Source organism: Scyliorhinus torazame, chromosome 8 (genome assembly GCF_047496885.1).
Source record: "Scyliorhinus torazame isolate Kashiwa2021f chromosome 8, sScyTor2.1, whole genome shotgun sequence".
Taxonomy (NCBI): Eukaryota; Metazoa; Chordata; class Chondrichthyes; order Carcharhiniformes; family Scyliorhinidae; genus Scyliorhinus; species Scyliorhinus torazame.
The window spans coordinates 269746772-269774378 of NC_092714.1; the positions used below are offsets into that span (position 1 = coordinate 269746772).

General features: G+C 46.4%; 1 protein-coding gene across 1 annotated transcript in view; it reads right to left on the reverse strand.

Annotated features, from left to right (window-relative positions):
• The window catches only part of LOC140428633 (double-strand-break repair protein rad21 homolog), a 135274-nt gene that overhangs the window by 25314 nt on the left and 82353 nt on the right, over positions 1-27607 (reverse strand). Inside the window, exons 10-13 of the mRNA XM_072515300.1 lie at positions 21762-21873; positions 5840-5985; positions 4024-4104; positions 2817-2897 (exon numbers count right to left, since the gene is read on the reverse strand). Coding sequence (XP_072371401.1) covers positions 2817-2897; positions 4024-4104; positions 5840-5985; positions 21762-21873 — 420 coding nt within the window. The remainder of the gene's footprint in view (positions 1-2816; positions 2898-4023; positions 4105-5839; positions 5986-21761; positions 21874-27607) is intronic.

Below are 27607 nucleotides of genomic sequence, written 5' to 3' on the forward strand. Positions count from 1 at the left end.
TGTCTCAAAAATATATACCATGTCTGGTTCCTATTTGTTTCCATTTCCATTGTTTTGTTACAGACCACTGTATTTTGTTGTACAGACAATGAAGGCAAAAAAAATGGAGTTGAGGTCATGATCACATCAGCCATGATCTTACACAGGTACGAGGGGCTGTAGGTGTACTTCTGCTCCTCTTTCTTCTTTTCATAAGGCAACAAGTACCGAGTTAAAGTTAGCGCCCATGACAGAGAGGTTGTCAGAAAGGTGATAGATCACAAGCCGAAGAGAAATTATGGAGTGGGAGGGTGGTGTTGATCAGGAGCCAAAAGAAATGGGGATACGATAGGATCTCTGTGGGTCAGATAACGGATGTAAGGTAGACTGTTAGATAGAACCCTGCGAAGGTATCTCATAAGGGATATTCATCTGGGAGCTTTAGCATCTGGGCTTGGAAACATACAATGAGTTTGAATCTTCAAAGCAGGGATGTGGTTGGAGGGGGGGGGGGGTGCAGGGGGCAATGTGGGACAACTGAAGTGAATGGACAATGAGTGCAGGAAAGGGATCTGCTGACATCCAAATTCTGAGATTTTGGAGAATTTCATATGTTCCAGACTTTGGCAGAATTCTGGGGCATGTAGACTTTTCAATGGGTTAGACTGCAGGTAGGGAGAGGAGGGCAGAAGGCAGCACACAAGGGCAGGGATTCTCCATTCAGGAGCCTGAGTGCTCCTGTCAGTGGAGAATCGCTACTGGTCCTGGGAACGGCACCCAGGTGTGCATCTCTCCCCTACACCATGCTAATTGATGCATTGGGGAAAGGTATCAGGCCACCATTGTGAGGTCCAGCAGCAGGCCAGCCTCTCGCCGCCACAACGCAAATCCTGCCGCCCCCGCTGACAAGTAGGGGCATCCTCCCCCCAGTAACATGGGAATAAAGGGTGATCCCCCACAGCACGCACTCATGAGGGTGGCCTGTCTCCCCAACAACTCGAGGGGGTGGAGGGGCCTGATGGGGTCTTCGATGGGTGGTTTGGGGGTGATGGTAACTGATGGGAGGGGCTGGGAAGGTCAGTGGGGGTGGGGTCTGATGGTGGAGGCTGGGCTGGGGTTGTCAGTGGGGTGGGCATTTAATTAAATGCTTGATTTGCATCCTCCCACCAGCATGGGGTGGGTAGCACGTTGAAGCCACCGGCGAAGAATTGGAGCATCGCAAACAATTTGGCGTCCAGCACTGTTGTGGGCCAGGGTTTACAGAACCCCAAAGTGTATCATGGATTCACCTGACCCACAACTTTTAATAGATTGTGGTATGGGGAGCACACGGCCCACTCTACAGGTGTGGTACAGCAGAAATGGAAAAGTCTTTTTTTAAAGCAAAACAATGTTTATTCTATGAACTCAAGTTAACCTTTTTAAAACAAACAGTGAACATCTTAGCAACCATTAATTCAAATACAACCCCCAAAGAGTACAACACTAAGTAATCCTTTAAGCTTTCCTTTTAACATCCATAAGACTTAAAACACCTTTTACCAGAAGCACATCAGGTTAAAGTCACTACTGTTATTAGTTTTAAATCACCAGGATCGATTACAGTCTTTAGATTACAGAAAGAGATTCATACACCTTCTGGCTGTGACTGCAGCTACCCAGCTCTGAAAACGAAATGAAAACACACCCTGCAGCAAACAGCCTAAAACGAAAGTAAAAAGCTGACAAGACAGCCCAGCTCCACCCACTCTCTGACATCTCTGCAGTAATAAACGCCCATTTATTAAAGGTACTCTCACTAGATACTTATATACACACCCATTTATAAACACCCATTTCTTAAAGGTACTCTCACATGACAAGCACTAAACCCGATTTTCGCTCGAAGCTCCATTCTCCCCCTGCGAATCCACACCAAGGTCAATGTGGAAGCAAATAAAGTGGTCATTAATACAGCAGGAACAGAATACTACTGAACAGCTACAGAAACTGCAGGTACCAGCACTAGGAAAATACATAATGACAACAGTGGTCACATTTTGATTGCGAGTTAAGAATTCATAGAATTCATGGAATTTACAGTGTAGGAGGCCATTCGGCCCATCGAGTCTGCACCGGCTCTTGGAAAGAGCACCCTACCCAAGGTCAACACCTCCACCCTATCCCCATAACCCAGTAACCCCACCCAACACTAAGGGCAATTTATCATGGCCAATCCACCTAACCTCTGACTTTTCCAAGGATGACTTTGCTCGACCTTAATGACTCTTTCCACCCCCACCTCCTAAAAACTTCTCTGAGGACTACTGCTTTAAATCAGTGACTGCTCCGCTTGTGAGCTGCCTGGGTCCACAACTTACTGGTTTAACTGAAATAAGCTAAAAGGTCGAATTTCAATCGGTGTCAAACCTACCTGTTCTGCGGTATTGTTCCCTGCACCCAATTTGCACTGGTAAGCCTTTATCCAATTTCTCAACCACCCATGCTGTCTCAACACCAATGTTAATTGTCAGTGACATATAAGGTAGGCAAAAGTGGCGTAGTGGTTGGCACTGCTGCCTCACAGCACTGAGGACCCGGGTTCGATCTCGGACCCAGGTCACTGTCTGTGTACAGTTTGCACATTATCCCCGTATCTGCATGGGTCTCACCCCTACAATCCAAAGATGTGCAGGCTAGGTGGATTGACCACGCTAAAATTGGCTCTTAATTGGAAAAACGAGAAAACATTTTTCAGACATTTAAGAGATAAAACAGAACTATTTTTATTTAATTTTGTGTATGAGTAGATAGTTGGCTTCAGCTGTAAACATAAATAAGTACATGAATATGAGTACCTGTAGGCTGTGCCAAAGGTGCTGCGATCTTTTGTTGCAATGTATCTCATCATAATCCTGATTTCCTGCTGTACATTGTTCCTATGCAATAAACCACAAGGAAGATTAAAATGTTAACTGTTCTCACTTTAAAACATCGAGTCACAATTTACTAAGGCAAATACAAGTGGTTATGTTCCTGGACTACTAATCCACAGGTTTGGACGAATAATCCAGAGATCATGGGCAGAATTTACTGGCTGTTCGGTCCATTGAGATATTCTGGTCTCACACTGGCATATGGATTTCCCGACATCGAAGGGTGCAGTCAACGGGAAATCCCGTTCACAATGGTGGGACCATTAAATCCTGCTGGCGGGCTGCCTCCTCTGTCGGTTGGTCGGTAAATCCCGCCCCATAAGTTTAATGATGAATCTAAAGTTAGTGGACAATCGAGAAGTAAAAAGATGATATTTGTTTACCAGTAAAGTGACCATGTAAGATACTGCCCTTGAGAAGGTGGTGGTGAGGCACCATCTTGAATCACTGCAGACCATCTGGCGTTGGTACACCAACTGATTTTGACCCAGCGGCAATGAAGAAACTATATAGTTCTAAATCAACATGGTAGGTGAATTGGAGCGGAACTTTAAGACTTGGGCATGAAGGTCTGCACACTTAATGCATTCTTATTTTTCTGGCCATTGAACTTACTCTACGATAGAGCCATATGGCACAGAAGGCTATTTGGCCCATCAGATCGGTGCCATTAGGAACACAGCCTTGCTGAGTTTACCCCTTTATCTTTAATCTTAATATAATCACCTAATTTTGAAATTGTTTGCTTTCCAAAATTATTTATATGCAGATTAGAAAGATGGCGATCCAGTGTCAATGCTAGGAGGATTACACAAGCCATTACTCACCAATCAAAAATTATCCTTTTTAAACCAGCGCTTTTCCTCTCAATCCCCAACAAGTTCCCTGTCTACAGAACATGACCGTCTCCTCTTTCTTCAATTCAATTTTAGCTAGAGATGAATATTCACATATATGACATCCATTTATCTCCAACCTGACACCTTGATGAATGTGTCAAATAATTGTAAAGAGTAAATGGACACGAGCTGCTTTTTACAAGTAAGATCTAATCATAAAAATACATTTCTTGCTTACACAGCTTTCTCTTTTAAATCTACATTGCATGAAGAATTTGCATTTTACTCACCACTGCAACTTCATTTTGTTGACTGTCTCTCTCTTCTCCAAGAGGAAGCTCCACTGGTGTTAAGTCAACAGCAGATTTTTCCTATTTAAAAATAACCCCAAAAACATTTATAACTGCACCGGTTATCAATACATTTTCTTGTGCATGGTCACTGATGTACAAAAACTTCTCTTTCCTCCTCACCCCCCAACCATTTCACCTCTCCTCTCCCCATGGCATGCCTGTAACCTCTCCACTGTAAACACAAATTAGTCTGGGTTTTAGACTGGATTTTGACCCAGTGACAGTGAACGAATGGCTATATAGTTCCAAGTCAGGATGGTTCATGACCATCAGGATGGAGGGGAACCTTCAGGTGGTGGTGTTCCCAGGTATATGCTGTCCTTGACCTTCTAGATGGTAGTGGTCGTGGATTTGGAAGGTTCTGCTAAAGGAACATTGGTGAGTCTCCGCTGTGCATTTTGTTGATGGTACACATGATTGCCACTGTTTGTTGGTGGTGGAGGGAGTGAATATTTGTGCAAGGGGTAGCAAACAAACGGGCTGCTTTATCCTGGATGGTGGAGCTCATCCAGGCAACCTCTGCATCTTCATCTTCCAATGAACTCTCATCCTCCCCTCACCTCTTTGCACAGCCAAACTGTGAAGGGCTAAACACACTGCGATCATAGGGGAAATGCTATCGGGAGTGTATTTCAGTGAGCCACCTGAGCGATCCAAGCATCTGAAGTATATCTTCAGAAGTCCTATGGTCTGTTCTTTAAGAGAGCATGTGGAGTTCTGAGCAGTTTTGCAGCTCTCCTTGGCATAGCTGTGAGGGCGATGCACCAGTCATCAGCAAGTGTTATTCCCAAGCAGCCATCCCTGCAGATGCACCGGCCCCTCAGAAATCACAGGCACCTGGGAGTGACTCAGAATCTAGGAGTTATGACAACTCCCAGGGTACCGTGCAGACATGCAGTATGTGCTTCCAATGATCACACGAGTTGTACATTGATGGAATGGTAGCCCTTGAGGTTTATAAACATTGGGGGCTGCTGCCGTGGAGCCCGTATAGCCACATGGGTGCAGTTTACTGTACCCTGCGCTCTTGAGAAGCCTGAGATGGCGGTGAAGGCAGTGAATCTTGCAACCTGGCTAGCTTCATCCAGAACAACGATTTGCACTACTCCACTGGCCAGGGGGAGGAGAGGGGATTCCAAAAGCCAATTACGCTGGTGAGAATCCCGTTTGTTGATTCTCTCTGGATTCTGAGCCAAATTTCTCACGGATGGAGAAAGGGAGCTCAAACTCGCCCCAAAGCGTCGACAGGGAGATTTACGCATGTTACGTGAGTGGACAAAAACTTGGCAGATCAAATATAATGTAGGAAAATGTGAAGTTATGCACTTTGGTAGGAAGAATAAAGGAGCTGAATATTATTTAAATGGAGAAACATTGCAGAAAGCTGTAACACAGAGGAATTTGGGAGACCTCCTGCAGAAATCACAAAAAACTACATACAAGTTCAGCAGGTAACGGGAATGGCTTTTATTTCAAAACGGAATGGAGTATAAAAATAAGGAAGTTTTGATGGACCAAATGGCCTACTTTTATTCCTACGTGTTATTGTCTTATGGAAGGGGGATCTATTGAATGGCAGAGCAGGCTTGAGGGGCCAAATGCCCTACCCCTGCTCCTATATTTTGATGTTTTTATTTTTCCACAATCAAATGTGTCAATAATAAATATGAGGCAATAATAAATCTACCTTTAATATTCTTAAAAGTATGTTGTTGCTAATTCAGATGGGGAACCTCCAAATACAGACACTTACAGATTCATAGATCTCATTTTCAGATTGACAGTCCCGCTCTTTGCTTATTTTCTGTACTGATATTGGTCTGTGATCAGTGCTGCTCCTTCTGGATTCAATTACTACAGAATCTTGCAGATCACAAAGCTCTTGAATAATAGGCAAATCTTTACAAAACCATAAAAAGGTTTGCAAGGGAGCGGGTGAGGAAAGAAAAACATGTAAACATTAGGTTACAGAACGCTTCAAAATAGAATATGCTTGGAGTCCTCGTATTCACATTTTGTAAACTATTTTCCATATATTAAAAATCTTACATCTGAATGCATTTTTCCTCTGACATATTATTTTCTGTTGTCACGTTTAGTTACACTAGTGTATGGTGGTGCAGTGGTTATGTAATTGGACTAATTGAAAAAATTTTTTTTAAAAGAGTATCTAATTCTTTTTTTTCCAATTAAGGGGCAATTTAGCGTGGCCAATTCACCTACCCGGCACATCTTTGGGTTGTGGGGATGAAACCCACGCAAACACAGGGGGAATGTGCAAACTCCACACGGATAGTGATCCGGGGCCGGGAATGATCCCGGGTCCTCAGTGCCAGTGCTAACCACCGCACCACCATGTAACTGGACTAATAATCCAGAAACCTGGATTAATAATCTTGACACACAAATTCATGACTCTAATATGGCAGTTTGCGAATTTGAATTTCGTCAAAAAAATAAACTAAATATATCTGGTATAAGGAGATGGGATCAGTAATTGTGACCTTGAAACTTGGAGCAGGAGGAGGTCATTCGGCCCTTCAAGCTTGATCAGCCATTCATTATGATCATGGCTGATAATCCAACTCAAAAGCTAATCCGGCCTTCCCCCACTATCCTTTGATCCCCTTCGCCCCAAGTGCTATACCTAACTGCGTCATGAAAACATACAGGGCGGGAATCTCCATTGGCTGGCGCCAAAATCGGGAAAGGCGATTATCAGGGGTCATCTGCTGCTGTCATGGATGCTGGCACTTTTCCAGAGGGAACAGACCAATGCAGAGACTGGCTACAACAACACCCATGCAGCGACCAGAGGTGTGATCGAACAGTGCTTCGGTCTCCTGAAGATGCGGTTCAGTTGCCTGGACCGCTCTGGAGGGGCCCTGCAGTATGATGTTGAGAGGGTCGCCTGCATCGTGGCGGTCTGCTGCGTCCTCCACAACACCGCGCATCAGAGGAGCGACATGCTGGAGAAGGAGGATGAAGGACAGGCCTCGTCCGACGAAGAGGATGCGGAGGGTGGGCAGAACATGAAGCCCAGGCAGGCAAGGGAGGCCGCACGACTTGTGTGCCAGGGCCAATGTGCATAGGACGCTCTGATTGCCTCCAGATTCACCAACGAGGTGGGGGGGGGGGGGGGGGCGGAGTTTGGTGAGGAGCGAGCAAGGTGCTCCTTTCATTTCCTACATTTCCTCAAAGAGCGTGAGTGGAGACGGGAGTATACAAAGAGTGCAGCTGACTGGGAGGTCAGAGGGCGGAGTTCCAGTTGGTTCACAGAGCAGAATCTCAGCTACATTCTGTAATGTAAGTGGTTTTTTTTAAGGGCGCAGCAAGCTATATTTGTATGATTCAGCAAAATCACCAATTTTAGAGGGTTCACTTGAGAGAGTAGCAGAAGTATATATGTATGTTGTAAGGGCCTAATGGGTGTTTGATCTTTAATTTGTTTCACTTTTAAATCTCTTTGGGAATTCAGATCAGAGGGGATGGGAGTTAGGGCAGTTGCATGCTTCTCCTGTCAGATGTGGGAGGTAAGGGACACCACTAGTGTTCCCATTGATTATACCTGTGGGAAGTACACCCAACTCCAGCTCCTTGGAGACAGAGTTAGGGAAATGGAGCTGGATGAACTTCGGATCATCCGGGAGGCAGAGGGGGTGATATAGAGGAGTTACAGGGAGGTAGCCACACCCAAGGTTTAGAAAATAGTAGCTGGGTTACAGTCAGGGGAAGGAAAGAGAACAGGCAGACAGTGCAGGGATCCCCTGTGGCCATTCCCATTCAAACCAAGTATACCGTTTTGAATGCTGTTGGGCGGGGGGGGGGGGGGGGGGATAGGGTAGCTGTTGAACAGGCAGAAATAGCATGCAGCGAGTCTGTGAGGAAGGATAGACAGTTGATAGGGCAAAGTTGCACTCAGTGGGATGGGTTCAAGTGTGTCTGTTTCAATGCAAGGAGTGTCAGGAATAAGGGAGATGAACTTAAGAGCACGGATCAAAATTTGGAACTACAATGTTGTGGCCATTACGGAGACAATATATCACAGGGACAGGAATGGTTGTTAGATGTTCCGGGCTTTAGATGTTTTAAGAAGAATAGAGAGGGAGGTAAAAGAAGAGGGGGTGTGGCACTGTTAATTCGGGAATGCATCACAGCTGCAGAAAAGGAGGTAGTTGTTGAGGGTTTGTCTAGTGAGTCTACTGGGTGGAAGTCAGAAACAAGAAAGGAGCAGTCACTTTATTGGGAGTTTTCTACAGAACCCCCAATAGCAGCAGAGAGATGGAGGAACAGATTGGGTGGCAGATCTTGGAAAGGTGCAGAAGTAACAGAGTTGTTGTCATGGGTGACTTCAACTTCTTTAATATTGACTGGAACCTCCTTAGTGCAAATGGTTTGGATGGAGCAGATTTTGTCCAGTGTGTCCAGGCAGGATTCCTGACTCAATATGTAGATAGGCCGACTAGTGGGGAGGCCATATTGGATTTGGTGCTTGGTAACGAACCAGGCCAGGTGTCAGGTATCTCGGTGGGAGAGCATTTCGGTGACAGTGACCACAACTCCTTGACCTTGAACAGACAGTATGGCAAGGGATTTAATTGGGGGAGGGGAAATTATACTGCTATTAGACAGGAGCTGAGGAGCATAAATTGGGAACAGGTGTTCTCAGGGAAATGTACAACAGTAATGTGGGGGTTGTTTAAGGAGCACTTATTGCGAGTGCTGGATGGTTTTGTCCCACTGAGACAAGGAAGGAATAGTAAGGTGAAGGAGCCTTGGATGACAAAGAGAAGTGGAGCTTCTAGTCAAGAGGAAGAAGGAAGCTTACTTAAGGTTGAGGAAGCCAGGATCTGGCACGGCTCTAGAGGGTTACAAGGAAGCCAGGAAGGTATTAAAAAATGGACTTAGGAAAGCTAGAAGGGGGCATGAAAAAGCCCTGGTGGGAAGGATTAGGGAAAACCCCAAGGCATTCTATACTTATGTGAGAAATAAGAGGATGATCAGGGGGCGATCAGGGATAGTGGAGGAAACGTGTGCCTAGAATCTGAGGTAGGGGAGGCCCTAAATGAGTATTTTGCTTCAGTATTCACTGGAGAGAGGGACCTTGTTGCTCGTGAGAACAGCGTGAACCAGGTTAATAGGCTCGAACAGATTGATATTAAGGAGGATGTGCTGGAAATTTTGAAAAGCATCAGGATGGCTAAGTCCCCTGGGCCAGACGGGATATACCCAAGGTTTCTACGGGAAGAGAGGGACGAGATTGCTGCGCCGTTGGCGATGATCTTTGCGTCCTCACTCTCCACTGGAGTAGTACCGGATGATTGGAGGGAGGCCAATGTTGTTCCCCTGTTCAAGAAAGGGAACAGGGAAATCCCTGGGAATTACAGACCAGTCAGTCTTACATTTGTGGTGAGCAAAATACTGGAAAGGATCCTGAGAGATAGGATTTATGATTATTCAGAAAAGCATAATTTGATTAAAGATAGTCAGCATGGCTTTGTGAGGGGCAGGTCATGCTTCACAAGCCTCATTGAATTCTTTGAGGATGTGACGAGACACATTGAAGGTCGGGCAGCGGACGTGGTGTATATGGATTTCAGGAAAGGCATTTGATAAGGTTCCCCATGGTAGGCTCATTATGAAAGTTAGGGGGCGTGGGATACAGGGAAATTTGGCTGTCTGAATACAGAATTGGCTGGCCGAAAAAAGACAGCAAGTGGTAGTGGATGGAAAGTATTCCTCCTGGAGGTCGGTGACCAGTGGTGTCCCGCAGGGATCTGTTCTGGGACCTCTGCTCTTTGTGGTTTTTATAAATGGCTTGCATGAGGAAGTGGAAGGGTGGGTTAGTAAGTTTGCCGATGACACAAGGTTGGTGGAGTTGTAGATAGTGTCAAGGGCTGTTGGAGGTTACAACCGGACATTGACAGGATGCAGAGCTGGGCTGAGACATGGCAGATGAAGTTCAACCTAGATAAATATGAGGTGATTCATTTTGGAAGGTCAAATTTGAATTCTGAATATTGGTTTAAAGGCTGGATTCTTGGAAGAGTGGAGGAACAGAGGGATCTTGGGATCCACGTACAAAGAACCCTCAAAGTTGCCACCCAGGTTGATAGGTTTGTTAAGAAGGTGTATGGTGTGCTGGCTTTCATTAACAGGGGGGATTAAGTTTAAGAGCCGTGAGGTTTTGCTACAGCTTTATAAAACCCTGGTTAGACCACACTTGGAATATTGTGCCCAGTTCTGGTCTCCTCATTATAGGAAGATGTGGATGCTTTAGAGAGGGTGCAGAGGAGATTTACCAGGATGCTGCCTGGACTGTAGGGCATGGCTTATGAAGAAAGGTTGAGGGAGCTAGGGCTTTTCTCACTGGAGTGAAGAAGGAAGAGAGGTGACTTGATAGAAGTGTATAAGGTGATGAGAGACACGGATAGATTGGATAGCCAGAGACTTTTCCCCAAGGCGGAAATGGCTGTCACGAGGGGACATAATTTTAAGGTGATTGGAGGAAGGTATAGGGGAGATGACAGAGGTAAATTCTTTACACAGAGAGTGGTGGGTGCGTGGAATGCACTGCCTGCGGAAGTGGTGGAGTCAGAGTCATTAGGGACATTTAAGCGACTCTTGGACAGGTACATGGACAGCAGTAAATTGAAGGGGTGTAGGTTAGGTTGATTTTAGATTAGGATAAATGGTCATCACAACATTGTGGGCCGAAGGGCCTGTACTGTTCTATGTTCTATGTATACGTTGCCAATCGGGCATCCTAATCCTGAAGGTCCAACATTAATGCAATCCGGATGGTGCGACCCTGGGGGTTGTAACGCAGTGCAACAGCTGGCACTCTTCCTCTTGGTCTTCAACATAGTATGCTTGGCCACTAAGGGGGGCGGTAACGTCTGAGGGTTTGGCGGGAATGGCATCTTCACGGGCTTGTCCGGCACCCTGGCCCTGTTCGCAATGTCCAGCCCATGGCCTGGGGCCACCATCTTGGTGTTCCAGTTGAGGGGAATTATCCCGGCTGTGCCCCGGTGCGCCAAAGCGACGGACTGGGGTCCCATGGTCGGTCCCGTTTCGCAGAAGTTCAAGTCATTCCGGCCTGGGAGCAATTGGTCGTTGGTCGCTTCGGTGACCGAGGTTCAGGCCCGACAAGCCCAGCAACTCTTGGACCCCGCGTTCTCCTGGGAAATGGCAATGTCCACCGCCTGCTGAAGGGTTAAGTGGGCTTCCGTAAGGAGTTTCCTTTGGCTATTGGAGTCTTGCAGCCCACAGATGAAATGGTCTCCTGAGGATTTGGGCAGTGTGGCCCTGAGTCCACATGATGTCCTTAAGCGTGCCAAAAATGCACATTTAATTCTCCTTGGCTTGTGAGGCCACGGGAAAACGGACCGGTGGACCATTATCGGAGGCTGTGGGTTAAGATTTGCCTTGGCCAGGGCCAGCTTGTCCGGGTGCGAGAGGCTTTGCTGACCGCTAGTGGGTCCCCCGACTGCAGTCAGCAGGATAACGGTGTGTCGTTCATCCCCAACGATTGCTTTAGATCAAAAAAAATAAGGCACATACTGTATGTAGTGGGTTCAGTCATCGGTACCGGCATCAAACTGTTCAGGTTTCCTGATGTGTGGCGTCACACCATTTGGAGTGGAGGCCCCTGTGGGCCTGGACGAAGTGGGTCGGCGGTATAACGCACAGCGGCTGCAGCAGCTCCACTTCACCCTCGTTGCCAGTGAACCCGACAGGAGAGACAACAGGAACACACGGTAAGATAGAAATGAACAACTGATTTATTACATTATGTACAAATAATAAAACTATAACTCCTCTCCTAGAAGGTCCACACTCCCTGACCTGCACCCAGGTTAGGGTTTTTATATTGAGTAGTTCCCCGTTGCTAAGGGGAAACCCCATCCCAATTACCGGGGGAGTTCATACTGAAAAGAGTACAGGAGCAAAGGGACCTGGGTGTGTATGTGCATAAGTCATTAAAGACGGCAGGACAGGTGGAGAGAGAAGTTAATGAACAATACAGTATCCTGGCTTTATTAATAGGGGTATAGAGTACAAGAGCTAGGAGTTTATGCTGAACTTGTAGAACACACTCGCTGGACCTCAGCAGGAGCATTGTATACAGTTCTGGGTACCATACTTTACAAAGAATATGATCACATTGGAGAGAATACAGAAGAGATTTATAAGAATGGTTCCAGGGATGAGAAACTTCAGTTATGATGATGAATCGGAGAAGTTAAGATTGTTCTCCTTTGAGAGGAGATAAGAGGTGCTTTGATAGAGGTGTCCAAAATCATTTAAGAAGAAAGAACAAAGAAAAGTACAGCACAGGAACAGGCCCTTCGGCCCTCCAAGCCTGTGCTGACCATGATGCCCGACTAAACTACAATCTTCTACACTTCCTAAGTCCGTATCCCTCTATTCCAATCCTATTCATGTATTTGTCAAGCTGCCCCTTAAATGTCACTATCGTCCCTGCTTCCACCACCTCGTCCGGCAGCGTGTTCCAGGCACCCACTACCCTCTGTGTAAAAAAACGTGCCTCATACATCTACTCTAAACCTTGCCCCTCGTACCGTAAACCTATGCCCTCTAGTAATTGACCCCTCTACCCTGGGGAAAAGCTTCTGACTATCCACTCTGTCTATGCCCCTTATAATTTTGTAGACCTCTATCAGGTCACCCCTCAACCTCCGTCGTTCCAGTGAGAACAAACCGAGTTTATTCAACCGCTCCTCATAGCTAATGCCCTCCATACAAGGCAACATCCTGGTAAATCTCTTCTGCATCCTCTCTAAAGCCTCCACATCCTCCGGTAGTGTGGCGACCAGAATTGAACAATATACTCCAAGTGTGGCCTAACTAAGGTTCTATACAGCTGCAACATAGAACATTACAGCGCAGTACAGGCCCTTCGGCCCTCGATGTTGCGTCGACCTGTGAAACCACTCTAAAGCCCATCTACACTATTCCCTTATCGTCCATATGTCTATCCAATGACCATTTGAATACCCTTAGTGTTGGCGAGTCCACTACTGTTGCAGGCAGGGCATTCCACACCTTTACTACTCTCTGAGTAAAGAACCTACCTCTGACATCTGTCTTATATCTATCTCCCCTCAATTTAAAGCTATGTCCCCTTGTGCTAGACATCACCATCCGAGGAAAAAGGCTCTCACTGTCCACCCTATCCAATCCTCTGATCATCTTGTATGCCTCAATTAAGTCACCTCTTAACCTTCTTCTCTCTAACGAAAACAGCCTCAAGTCCCTCAGCCTTTCCTCATAAGATCTTCCCTCCATACCAGGCAACATTCTGGTAAATCTCCTCTGCACCCTTTCCAATGCTTCCACATCCTTCCTATAATGCGGTGACCAGAATTGCACGCAATACTCCAAATGCGGCCGCACCAGCGTTTTGTACAGCTGCAACATGACCTCATGGCTCCGAAACTCAATCCCTCTACCAATAAAAGCTAACACACCGTACACCTTCTTAACAACCCTCTCAACCTGAGTGGCAACTTTCAGGGATCTATGTACATGGACACCGAGATCGCTCTGCTCATCCACACTGCCAAGAATCTTACCATAAGCCCAGTACTCTGTCTTCCTGTTATTCCTTCCAAAATGAATCACCTCACACTTTTCTGCATTATATTCCATTTGCCACCTCTCAGCCCAGCACTGCAGCTTATCTATGTCCCTCTGTAACTTTTAACATCCTTCCGCACTGTCCACAACTCTACCAACTTTAGTGTCATCTGCAAATTTACTCACCCATCCTTCTACGCCCTCCTCCAGGTCATTTATAAAAATGACAAACAGCAGTGGCCCCAAAACAGATCCTTGTGGTACACCACTAGTAACTGGACTCCAGTCTGAACACTTCCCATCAACCACCACCCTTTGTCTTCTTCCAGCTAGCCAACTTCTGATCCAAACTGCTAAATCTCCCTGAATCCCATGCTTCCGTATTTTCTGCAGTAGCCTACCGTGGGGAACCTTATCAAACGCTTTACTGAAATCCATATACACCACATCAACTGCTTTACCCTCATCCACCTGTTTGGTCACCTTCTCAAAGAACTCAATAAGGTTTGTGAGGCATGACCTACCCTTCACGAAACCGTGTTGACTATGTCTAATCAAATTATTCCTTTGCAGATGATTATACACCCTATCTCTTATAAACCGTTCCAAGATTTTGCCCACAACAGAAGTAAGGCTCACTGGTCTATAGTTACCGGGGTTGTCTCTACTCCCCTTCTTGAACAAGGGGACAACATTTGCTATCCTCCAGTCTTCTGGCACTATTCCTGTTGACAAAGATGACTTAAAGATCAAAGCCAAAGGCTCAGCAATCTCCTCCCTAGCTTCCCAGAGAATCCTAGGATAAATCCCATCCGGCGACTTGCCAATTCTTATACTCAATGCCCCGGCCAATGAAGGCAGTCATGCAGTATGCCTTCTTGACTACCTTCGCCACCTGTGTTACCCCTTTCAGTGACCTGTGGACCTGTACACCTATGTCTCTCTGACTTTCAATACTCTTGAGGGTTCTACCATTCACTGTATATTCCCTACCTGCATTAGACCTTCCAAAATGCATTACCTCACATTTGTCCGGATTAAACTCCATCTGCCATCTCTCCGCCCAAGTCTCCAAACAATCTAAATCCTGCTGTATCCTCTGACAGTCCTCATCGCTATCCGCAATTCCACCAACCTTTGTGTCGTCTGCAAACTTACTAATCAGACCAGTTACATTTTCCTCCAAATCATTTATATACACTACGAACAGCAAAGATCCCAGCACTGATCCGTGCGGAACACCACTAGTCACAGCCCTCCAATTAGAAAAACACCCTTCCATTGCTACTCTCTGCCTTCTATGACCTAGCCAGTTCTGTATCCACCTTACCAGCTCACCCCTGATCCCGTGTGACTTCACCTTTTGTACCAGTCTACCATGAGGGACCTTGTCAAAGGCCTTACTGAAGTCCATATAGACAACATCCACTGCCCTACCTGCATCAATCATCTTTGTGACCTCTTCGAAAAACTCTATCAAGTTAGTGAGACATGACCTCCCCTTCACAAAACCATGCTGTCTCTCACTAATACGTCCATTTGCTTCCAAATGGGAGTAGATCCTGTCTCGAAGAATTCTCTCCAGTAATTTCCCTACCACTGACGTAAGGCTCATTTAAGGGCTGGACAGAGTAGATAGGGAGAAATTATTCCTGCTCATAAAAGGATCCAAAATGAGTGGGCACAGATTTAAAGTGATTTTGAAAAGAAGCAAATGCGATGCGAGAATTTTTAAGTCATAACGTTCATTTGGAGAGCTGGTGCAGACATGATGGTCTTCTTCTGCACCGTAACAATTCTGTGATTTTGTGAAGTTACAATCAGTCTGGTTCCTTCTCCGAAGCTACCAGGGAGAAGGATAGAGATGGTGGCTAAGGAAAGGAGTCTGAGAGGAGGACCAAATCCAATAGCTTTGGTCTTTCTGATATTTAGTTGGAGAAAATTTCTCTTCATCCAGTAAGGGTTGTCAGATGAGGAATAGAGAAGAATATAAAGTTAGTCTAAGTAATGATGGCCACAACCACACTAACCATACATGGTCTGGCCTACATGTGACTTCAGACCCATAGCACTATAGTTGGCTCTTAGCTGACCTCTGAAATGGCCTAGCATTTGGTACATGAGCAATTAGATCCAAGGAAGAAGTATACAATTGACCAGAAAAAAAACAGACATGACGATTCGGAGAAATTTAGAATTCTGCAAAGGAGGACCAAGGGATTGATTAATAAGGGAAAAACAGAGTACGAGAGTAAGCTTGCGGGGAACAGAATAACTGACTGTAAAAGTTTCTGTAGGTATGGGAAGAGGAAAAGATTGGTGAAGACAAATGTAGGTCCCTTAAAGTCATAAACAGGGGAATTATGTTGGGGAACAAAAAAATGGCTGACCAACTAATACATATTTTGGTTGTCTTTGCAAAGGACACAAATAACAAACCAAAAGGATGGGAACGCAGGGTTTAGAGAAAGGGAGGAACTGAAATAAATCAGCATTAGTAGGGAAATAGCTTTGGGGACGTTTATGGGGTTGAAGGTCGATAAATCCCCAAGGCCTGATAATCTACATCCCAGAGTACTTAAGGAAGTGGCCCTAGAAATAGTGGATGCATTGGTGGTCATCGTCCAAGATTCTATAGACTCTGGAACAGTTCCTACAGATTGGAGGGTAGCTAATGCAGCCCCAATACTTAAAAAGGGAGGTATAGAGAGAACAGGGAATAATTGACAAGTCAGCCTAACGTGGGGAGTGGGAAAAATTCTAGAGAGCATTAGAAAAGATTTAATAGCAGATTGCCTGGAAAACAGTGGCAGGATCAGACAGAGTCAACAAGGATTTACGAAAGGGAAATCATGCTTGACAAATCTACTAGAATTTTTCGAGGAGAAACTATTGTGTTCATTAGGGGGGAGCCAGTGGATGTGGACATTCAGATGGCTTTCGACAAAGTCCCATATAAGAAATTAGCGTGTAAAATTAAAGTGCATGGGATTGATGGTAGGGTATTGAGATGGATAGAAAACTAGTGAGTAGACAGGAGGCTAAGGGCGTGATTTAACAGATAGATTTCTAAGTGTAATTTTGGGCGTGATTGGCCACATTGGCGAGATTGTGGCCCGTATTTAAAAGCACTTTGTGCCGAAAATGAGCCCCTACAAGCGTCTCACCATTACTGGCTGTCTCGCCGTCTGACTCGCCAGATTCGTGCCTCAGCTCCTCGTCATTAACAAGGAGGAGCTGCTTTTGAACGCTCACTCCCAGTCAACACACAAGCATGATACCACGCAGACCTGCTCGCCACTTTGGGGATGCCGACCTGGACAGCTTCTGGACGCCGTTGATGTGAGATGCAACATCATGTTCCCCCAAGGAGTCAGAGGACCAGCAGCAGGGTCACCAATACTGCCTGGGAGGCAGTGGCAGCGGGCGCCAGTGTGGCAGCTTCCAATGTCAAAAGAAGACCAACGACCTCCACCGAGCTTGCCATCATAGGACGGGGTATCGAGTATTAAAGCTTGAAAATTATGTTACAGCTATAACGTTGGTTAGGCCACATTTGGAATACTGTGTCCAATTCTGGTCACTGCACTACCAGAAGGACGTGGAGGCTTTGGAGAGAGTACAGAAAAGGTTGACCAGGATGTTGCCTGGTATGGAGGGTATTAGCTATGAGGAGAGATTGAATAAACTGGGATTGTTCTCTCTAGAGAGACGGAGGCTGAGGGGCAACCTGATAGAATTATTAGGGGTATAAATAGTGTGAATAGTTGGAGGCTTTTTCCTAGGGCAGAATTGAAAATTACAAGTTCAAGGTGAGGGGGGAAAGGTTCAGTGGAGATGTCCGAGGGAAGTATTTTTACACAGGGTGGTGGTGGTCTGGAATGCATTGCCAAGTGAGGTGGTTGAGGCAGATAAATTAGCGACTTTTAAGACGTATCTGGATGGGCACATAAGAACAGACGGGGTACAGAAGGATACCAGCGGTTGGTCTATAGGACAAGTGATCAGAGGGCCGAGGGCCTGTTCCTGTGCTGTATTGTTCTTTGTTCTTTGAGCTGCAAGGGTAAGTTACCACCTCTCTCCTGACATCAGTTCCACCTACCCTGCTCAAATTCCCAACACCCCCCACAACTCACTGGCTGACACCTTGCACCCTCCCCACATCCAACATTGCCAGGGCACTGCAGAACGAGGACCAGTCACTGAGGTGCATCACTGGGGGGCCAACACCATGGTGCAGACAATGGGGACGCGCCAGGACTCGCAGAGCAAGATGGCGCAGAGGCCTCTGGAGCTCACTCCAGCTGCACCTCCATCTCATGGAGACTCCCAGGGCCTCACAGGCACCCTCAGGGAGGAGGTAGTGCTGGGGGTGAACCCAAGGCCTGCCACCAAGGAGATAAGGTCTCCAGTCCTTCTGAATCCCTCCTCTCCTGACACCGGTGCATCTCAAGAGTAGTGGGCAGAACAGGGTGGTGCGGCTCCAGGCCCTTCAGAGGTCATCTGCCAAGGACATCAAAGGCCACGGGGCACAAAAAGCAACAGACTGCCTCCATCTCTGATGTGCATCCTGGGGAAACAACTAGACTGAGCACTAGACCATGTAAGATCAATAAGATTGAGGGACAGTGAATGGGCACTGAGGATGTCAGCATGTGTAGTTGGGGGAAATGAAAAAGTCCAATGTTCACTATTAAAAGATGTTACACATGACCCATGTGCAGCCTGTGTCATGTTAATCTTCATAGCCTGCCTGCTTGAACCCCACACCCTGCTGCCCTCTGCTCCCCCCACCCGCGGGCACAGTAGTCAAAATTGAAAATCGAAAGCCTCGATGCAGACCCCGTTCAGAGGATGGGTGTGGCAGAAGACAGACAGGATTCAGATGTAGCATAAACTGAGGAGCAAAAGAGCTCGCCTCACAGCAAATTATCATCACTCTCCTGCCTTGTAAGTTGACCCGCTGATAGTGTCGACAGAGGTCCATCATCCTGGGGTGATGCTATGCAGACCCTGGGAGGGCGGAACAGGATAGTTGGTTGGGAGGGGTGGGGGGGGGGGGGGGGGGGAAGAGATATGGGGGGCAGGCCAGAGGGAAGAGATGTGGGGGGCAGGCCGGAGGTAAATGGGGGGACATCAAAGCCTCATCCTATGAGAATCGGGTGAGAATGAGGGCCTTCCTGGTCCTTCTAGCATGTCGGACACTCACCACCACCTGTCATCCATCCTCCAGCTCCTCTCTGGCCACGTCCTCCATCCTTTCCTCAGGCAAGGTTGCATGTCCCTCCACCTCCTCCAGCATGCATGTTGCCCCGCTGCTGTGTCAGGTGTGAGAGGGCACCGCAGACCACTACAAAGCGTGAGACCCTCTGGAGGGTGTATTGCAGGACACTGCCAAAGCGGTCCAAGCATTGGAACCATTTTTTGAGCAGTCCAATGCACCACTCAATGACAGCACGAGAAGCAACATGGGCCTCATTATATCGGGTCTTCTCCCCGATCTCCAGCCTCCGCACTGGTGTCATCAGCCAGGACCTCAGCAGGTACTCCTTACCCCCAAGAGCCAACCCGCAATATGAGGGTTGTCCTCAAAGACGTCGGGGATCTCCAAGCATTCCAGGCGTGAGAGTGTGGCCACTAGGGGATTTTCACAGTAACTTCATTACAGTGTTAATGTAAGCCTACTTGTGACACGAATAAAGATTACTATATTTATAGATGGCTTGAAGGCCTCACAGATGAAAAGAATTCCCTCCTCCCGCCAGGGGAGACCCCAACCTGGAATGCTTCAACTGCACCCCTGACAAATCCTAAACCCCCAAGAGGTCCCCCACATCCCCCGGAGCTGCATACCCTTGAGCTGCATGCTGGAACATAGAAATGGCTACTCACCACCTCAGTTCCCCTCAAGCAGCCATTGCGCTAACTTCACGTTTTTAAAAAGGTGTACTAAACGACACCCGTATGATTTCTCGCTGGGGAGCCCATTAATTCCTGGGAGGTCTTTACATTGCTAACAAAAATTTTGTTAGCAATTTTGCTAACAAAATGGAAATTAATGCAAATTGGGGTTAATGATATGTTCGCCATATTTGGGCATGATCTGGAACTCACCATCGGGAGTGGCAGTGCCAAGGTGGCTTCGGCAGCGCCAGAGTGATACCCTGCCCAGGTTTGGACCACCCGGGAGCCTCTGATCATCTGGGAGACCCCCCCCCCCCCCCCCAAGTGCTGTTTTGCCTGGCCTCCGTTTGTGGAGACAAGTGCTAAAAGATGCCCAGCTGCGGTCACGTCGGCGAGAGGATTCAACTGTACTACTACCAAGGTGCAGTGAAAAGTATTTTTCTGCGTGCAGCTCAAACTGATCATTTAGTGTATGGAAAGAAAATACATAATAGGGCAATGCAAGGTACACAATGTAAATACCTAGACACCGACATCAGGTGAAACATACAGGAGTGTAGTATTAATCAGGTCAGTCCATAGGAGATTGAGCAGTTTAGGCCTATACTCTATATAGCTTAGAAGAATGAGGGGAGATCAACTTGATGTATATAAGCTGATACAAGGTATGGACAAAGTAGACGTGGAACGATTGCTTCCTCTTGGGGGCATTCTAGAATGAGAGGTCATGGTCTCAGGATAAGGGGTAGCAAATTTAAAACAGATATGAGGAGAAACTACTTCTCCCAAAGGGTTGTGAATCTGTGGAATTTGCTATCCCGCAGTGCAGTGCAGTACATGCTGGGACAGTGAGTAAATTTAAGGAGTGAGTCAGATTTTTAATTAGTAATGGGTTAAAGAGGGCAGCACAGTGGTGCAGTGGTTAGCACTGCAGCCTCACGGCGTCGAGGTCCCAGGTTCGATCCTGGCTCTGGGTCACTGAGTCCGTGTGGAGTTTGCACATTCTCCCGTGTCTGCGTGGGTTTCGCCCCCACAACCCAAAGATGTGCAGGGTAGGTGGATTGGCCACGTAAAATTTCCCCTTAATTGGAAAAAAATGAATTGGGCACTCTAAATTTATACAAACAAAAAAAAAGTAATGGGTTAAAGGGTAATGGAGAGGACGGTGGAGATGAGGCCATGGTGAGATCAGCCATGATCGAACTGAATGCTGGAGAATGCTCAAGAGGCTAAATTGCCTGTTCCTGCTCCTAGTTCTCATGTTCTAAGACAGAAATATTCTGTCTAATTCCACCTTCCAATGTAGGTAGCAGCACCTCAAGCACATATCTGGTGTTCTTGAGTATTAAGGGGATCAGGGATTATGAGAAAGGGCAGGAGAATGGGGATGAGGAATATATCAGCCATGATCAATGGACCAAATGGCCTAATTCTGCTCCTATATCTTCTGGTCCTATGCTATAAATTAAATGATTGCTGGAAAGTACTGCATGGTGAAAACGTCTGAAAATATATCAAATCGTGTAGAGCTATTTTTCTCTGAACAATCTAAGATGCATAGAATAAATGCCCACTGGCAAGAAAAAACATCACCAACTCCAATAATCACAACTTTTAAGATATATGTCAAAGTGGGTCAGGTCTGGAGCTGTTGTTCATCAATTTTACGTGGGTGAGGTGTTGCTGGGAGCTGAATTTGCCAAAATTTGTAATTAGTGTACTTATACCAATATTTCTAGCATTTGGCTGAGCAAAACCATATATTGGAAAAGTTGCTGTGCTGTAGATCAAATACACAAAGTCACATTTGGTGTGTGACCTTTCACCTGCCATCAACGGGGGTCTGCAACGTTGATGCTGAAGCAGGACTCTTAAGTATTTTGTGATTATTGAATTTCAAAACTTAACCTTCAAGAATATTTTATTAAACATCATCCTTATTCTCAATCTGGTCTATCAACAAGATAAGAAAATTGTCAAATGCAAAAGGAAATGGTGCAAATACAAAGTGGTCCCATAGCAACTGTAAAACTAAAGATGAATTAATATTTCTAGCATGAATCCCTGTGTTCTGATGAAGATCTACAGTTAAAATGATGGACCATTATAGAAAAGAACATACAAAATCTACTTGAAACCTGTCAGAAAGAATATTTTCAATTACTCACCAATTACACTGCGTTCCTCACTTCTCATTTGTTCAATATCAGATCTCTCTGTGGCGTTATTCTGATCATTTTGCTCCCTTAAAATATTCTTTCTAAGGCAATGTCTAAATAACTGATGAATAAAGTAAATTAAAAAACAAAATAATTTATAATCTGAAGTATATAACAAATTGAATTGCATACATTGATTACACAAAGACTTATTTCAAGAATGGGATGCAAAATAAAGTGCTAATATTGTGACATCCAATGCACTTGCCCCAAACCGTTATAGCCTTGATTGGTGCTGGCAGCAAAATTAGGGCTGCACTCACCTGTAATATAGGCAAGCCTCCAGCAGCAGGACAGCTGGCTTCAACAAAGTTTGTGAGATCCTAATTGTAATTTAAAAAGGCAACAAGATCTGCATGTCCTCGTATTCCAGTCGTTGAAGGTAAGCTTGCAGGTGCAGCAGGTGGTAAAGAAGGCAAATAGTTATGTTGGTCTTCACAGTGAGAGGATGACTTGATGCAATTATACAGGGCCTTGATGAGGCCTGGAGTATTGTCTGTAGTTTTGGTCTCCTTATCTGAGAAAGAGTGTTCCTGCTATTGAAGCAGTGTTGCGAAGGTTTACCAGACTAATTCCTGGAATGGCGGGACAGATGTACGAGGAGAGATTGAATCGGTTAGGATTATATTGGCTGCAGTTTAGAAGAATGAGGTGTGGCGGGGGGTGAGGATCTCATAGAAACCTATGAAATTCTAACAGGACGAGGCAGGGTGGCATAGTAGTGGTACGGTAGTTAGCACTGCTGCTTTACAGCGCAGGGACCCGAATTCAATTCCGTTCTCGGGTTACTGTCTGTGTGGAGTTTGCACGTTCTCTTCGTGTCTGCGTGGGTTTACTCCGGGTGCTCCGGTTTCTTCCCACAGTCCAAACTGTGCAGGTTAGGTGGATAGGGCATGCTAAATTGGCCCTTAGTGATCCAAAAACATGCGTAGGTTAGATTAAAGGGTTAATGGGATAGGGGAGGGAGTGAGTTTGGGTGAAGTGATCTTTCAGAGTCGGGGCAGATTCGATGGGTTGAATGGCCTCTTTCTGCACGTTGGGATTCTATGAGGTGCAGAAAGGATGTTCCCGATGGTGGAGGTGTCCAGAACCGGGGTCACAGTCTGAAGAAATGGGGTAGACCATTCAGGATTAAGATGAGGAGAAATATCTTCATCCAGAGTGGTGAGCCTGTGGAATTCACTACCATCAAAAGTAGTTGAGGCCAAAACACTATACGTTTTCAAGGAGTTAAATATTGCCCATGTGGTGAGAGCGATCAAAAGATATGGGGGGGAAGGCGGGAACAGGCTATTGAGTTGGATGATCAGCCAAGGCCATAATGAATGATGGAGCATACTCAAAGGGCTGAATGGCCTCCTCCTGCTCCTGTTTTCTATATTTCTATAAAATCTTGGAAGATGGTCTCCAATGAAACCACTATCTCAAGGGCCACTTCTTTAAGTACATTGGGACGTATATTATCAGGCCCTGGAGATTTATCGGCCTTATTTCTAGCAATTTCCCCATCACCATTTCCCTACTTATACTTATTTTCATCAGTTCCTCCCTCTCACTAAACCCTGTATTTCCCAACATTTCTGGTATGTTATTTGTGTCCTCCATTGTGAAGGCAGAACCAAAGTATGCATTTAGTTGGTCAGCCAGCTCCAACTCATTATAAATCCCTGTTTCTGACTGTAAGGGACCTACATTTGTCTTCACATACCTATAGAAGATTTTACTAGTCAGTTTTTAATGTTCCTTGCAAGCTTACTCTCGTACTCTACTTCCTCCTTAACCAATCCCTTTGTCCTCCTTTGCTGAATTCTAAACTGCTCTGAATCCTCAGATCTGGGGTGCAATTCTCTGTAATCGGCGCAATGTCCGCCGACCGGCGCCAAAAACGGCGCAAATCAGTCCAGCATCGCGCCGCCCCAAAGGTGCGGAATCCTCCGCATCTTGAGGGGCCGAGCCCTAACCTTGAGGGGCTAGGCCCGCGCCGGACTGATTTCCGCCCCGTCAGCTGCCGGGAAAGGCCTTTGGTGCGCCAGCTGGCGTGAAACTGACTTTGCCGGGCGGCGCATGCGCGGGAGCGTTAGCGGCCGCTCACGGCATCCCCGCGCATGCGCAGTGGAGGGGGTCTCTTCTGCCTCTGCCATGGTGGAGACCGTGGCGAAGGCGGAAGGAAAAGAGTGCCCCCACGGTACAGGCCCGCCCGCGGATCGGTGGGCCCCGATCGCGGGCCAGGCCACCGTGGGGGCACCCCCACTCCAGGACCCCGCCCGCGCCGCCTTGTCCCGCCGGTAAGAGAGGTGGTTTAATCCACGCCGGCGGGACAGGCATTCCAGCAGCGGGACTTCGGCCCATCCGGGCCGGAGAATCGCCGGGGGGGGGGGGGGGGGGCCCGCCAACCGGCGCGGCGCGATTCCCGCCCCCGCCAAATATCCGGTGCCAGAGAATTTGGCAACCGGCGGGGGCGGGATTCACGCCAGCCCCCGGCGATTCTCCGACCCGGCAGGGGGTCGGAGAATCTCGCCCCTGCTGTTTTTTCTAGTCAATTTGTTTGCCTCTTCTTTGGATCTAATAACATCTCTAATTTCCCTTGTAATAAAATAAATAAATAAATAATCTTTATTGTCACAAGTAGGCTTACATTGACACTGCAAGGAGGTTACTGTGAAAAGCCCCTTGTCGCCATATTCGGGCGCCTGTTCGGGTACGCTGAGGGAGATTTCAGAATGTCCAATTCACCTAACAAGCATGTCTTTCGGGACTTGTGGAAGGAAACCGGAGCACCTGGAGGAAACTCACGCACACACAGGGAGAACATGCAACTCCGCACAGACAGTGACCCAAGCCGGGAATCGAACCTGGGACCCTGGTGCTGTGAAGCAACAGTGCTAACCACTGTGCTATTGTGCCACCCATGTCTTTTGGGTTATAGAAAACCATCATCATGACTGAAAGCATGGATCATGAATACTTGACTGTGCTTTCTATTACATGTTTTATCATATCATTGGTGTCAAATTGCAACAAAAATGCATAAAGTACTTTAGTAGATTAGCGGTAAATATGCATGATGAGTATAGATATCTGAATAAAGATGGACAGCTGCATAGGGGGCCAGAAATAACTCAAATGTGCATTTTGCAATCATGACAATCAAATTACAAGCAGAGAACAGGAAACACATTAAAAGGAGAATGATCAGATGATTTAGGATGAAAGTGTTTAATCTTTGGTATCTTGCGAATTAATTTTTCACTGCAAAGAACATTGTAAGAACTGGCCACAGCAATGATTATTTAGGTATCCTGCCACCTACACAGGATGTTCGTTTTTGGAAGGCTGATCACAACCACCTCAAACGAAGATGTACTGACATGGGCCTCCTGCCAGTTACTGACCAATAATTTTGTTTTGGGGGCTGGGTTAGCTCACTTTGCTGGACAGCTGGTTCGTGATTCAGAGGGAGGGCAACAGCGCAGGTTCAATTCCTGGACCGGCTGAGGTTATTCAGGAAGGTCCCGCCTTCTCAACCTTGCCCCTTCACCTGAGGCGTGACGATCCTCAGATTAAATTACTACCAGTCAGCCCCCCCCCCCCTCAAAGGGGAAAGAATCCTATTTCATCTGCCACTATGGTGACTTTTACTTTTTAGTAATTTTGGTCGAGGCACTTGAATTTGAATTTATGTTCCACTCGTGTTTGAAGATATAGGTATTTTCCGCAATGTCTTCTGTAGTTCCTTACACTTTAGTCATATCAGTCTTAAAATATATGAGCAACATAATCTGAAACGTAAAGGGCTTTGGTAGCATAGCTGTTATGTTATTGGACGAGCAATCTAGAGGCCTGGACTAATGATCTAATGAATTTTAATCCCATCATGGCAGCTGGGGAATTTAATTTAATTAAATAAATTTGGAATTAACTAGTATCAATAATGACGACCGTTAAACTACCAAACTGTCCTGAAACCCATCTGATTCACTATGTCTTTCAGGGAAGGAATCTGCTGCCCTTGTCGGGTTCAACCTATTTGTGACTCCAGACCTTAGAAATGGGGTTGATTTTACTGCCCTCTGAAGTGACCTGGCAAGCCACTTGGTTGTATTCAAAAAATAAGTTCATCATCACTTTCTCAGGGGAAATTAAGGATGGGTAATTAATGCTGACCTTGTCATGAATATCCATAAACCATGAATGAAATTTGAAATAAATGTTTCTTGAATAAAGTGTATTATTTTTATTATATTTCTTCTTAATAAGGTGCACTGTAGAATAAAGACCGAGAAACATCAGAAGCCAGAAATGTATTTACATATAAAAAATAAATATCAACTAAATACTCCTTTGTTCTTTGATTGAAGAGCACCTCACACTTCAGAAGTTCAACCTAGTTATGATCAATATTTTGGAAAATCAAATACTGTGTGTTCATTCCAAATTATATTTTTGACCTCATGACATAGTGATGTTGGGTGATGCTAATCTAAAACAAGAGGAGGAAGCTCACTGAAGGCTTCCAGCAGCTTTAGGTGAGACTGAGGGTGAAGTCCATGAACCTTACTGCTCTCCAGGAATATCATCAGCACCAGGAGGCCATGGAAGGCGGGAGGACACTTGGGTTGGGCTGTGCACCTGTTTCTCAGATGAATGCCTGTGCTGGTTGGGCATAAAGGAAAGTTTTACTTTGAATGAGATACTACTATTGGATTGAGTTGGCTTCCATGCCTTGGATGCCTTACTGAAAGTTTGCTGGCTCAATGCATCCCTCATGTCCCTGCCTCCTGAATATGTCCTGCAGTCACAGACAATCTGCATATTCATCAAGTGGTATCCCTTCCTGTTGATGAAAGCTCCTGTCTCTCCTGCTGGGGCCGATGGCCTCATGTGTGCGGTATGGATCACCCTGGATGCAGGGAAACACAGCCATTGCCATAAACCCTTGTGGCTCTCGCTGACTGGCTGCCCTCATCTCCTCAGTATTTGATGAAGATGGCATGTCTGAAGATGGCATTGGTTACTAGCTTGACACAACTGACACCGCTGGTTGTGAGATGCTGCACAGATCCCCCATTGAGCCCTGAACTGAATCGGAGACGTAGAGTTTGAGGGTCAATGTGACATTCAATGCCACCGGCATGGGGTGAGCCCCCATGCAGTTGGGAGACAATTTGAGGACCTATTATGTTGCAAAGGGCACTGGACCTCAGATATTTGCAGGTAGTTGGTGCGCTGCCGATATACTCCAGTTGACAGGTAGTGCGTTTTTGGCGTTCTCTCCCACTTTGTCCTCGCTGCTGGCCCTGCACCAGCCAAGACCATGCCTCTCCTCTAACAGGTCTCTGCCTGGAACACTACTCAATTTAACTTTGCCTCCTCTCCCTCTTGACCCTCTTCTCCTATTCAGAGGTCCCACCAGCTGAGTACACTATCCCTACTGGAGCAGATGTAGAGGACCAGAGCCGGCGAACCCAAGGAGACAACCAATGGACCGGAACAACAGACCGAGAGACCTGCAGTGCGGCAGCCGAAGAGGAAAGAGTCGAATTGGACCCCATCTGGAAGGCCCCTTCCTTAGACTCGACATGTATACTCAAGCCGTCAAGAGTCGCATCAATGCCAGATTCATCAGTCACATTCACAAGACAGCCCAGAACGTCACCGAAGCACAACACAACGCCATCCGCGCTCTCAAGACCAACCGTCATCAAACCAGCAGACAAAGGAGGGGCCATCGTCATAATGAACAGAACAGACTACTGCAAAGATGTGTACCGACAACTCAACAATCAGGAACACTT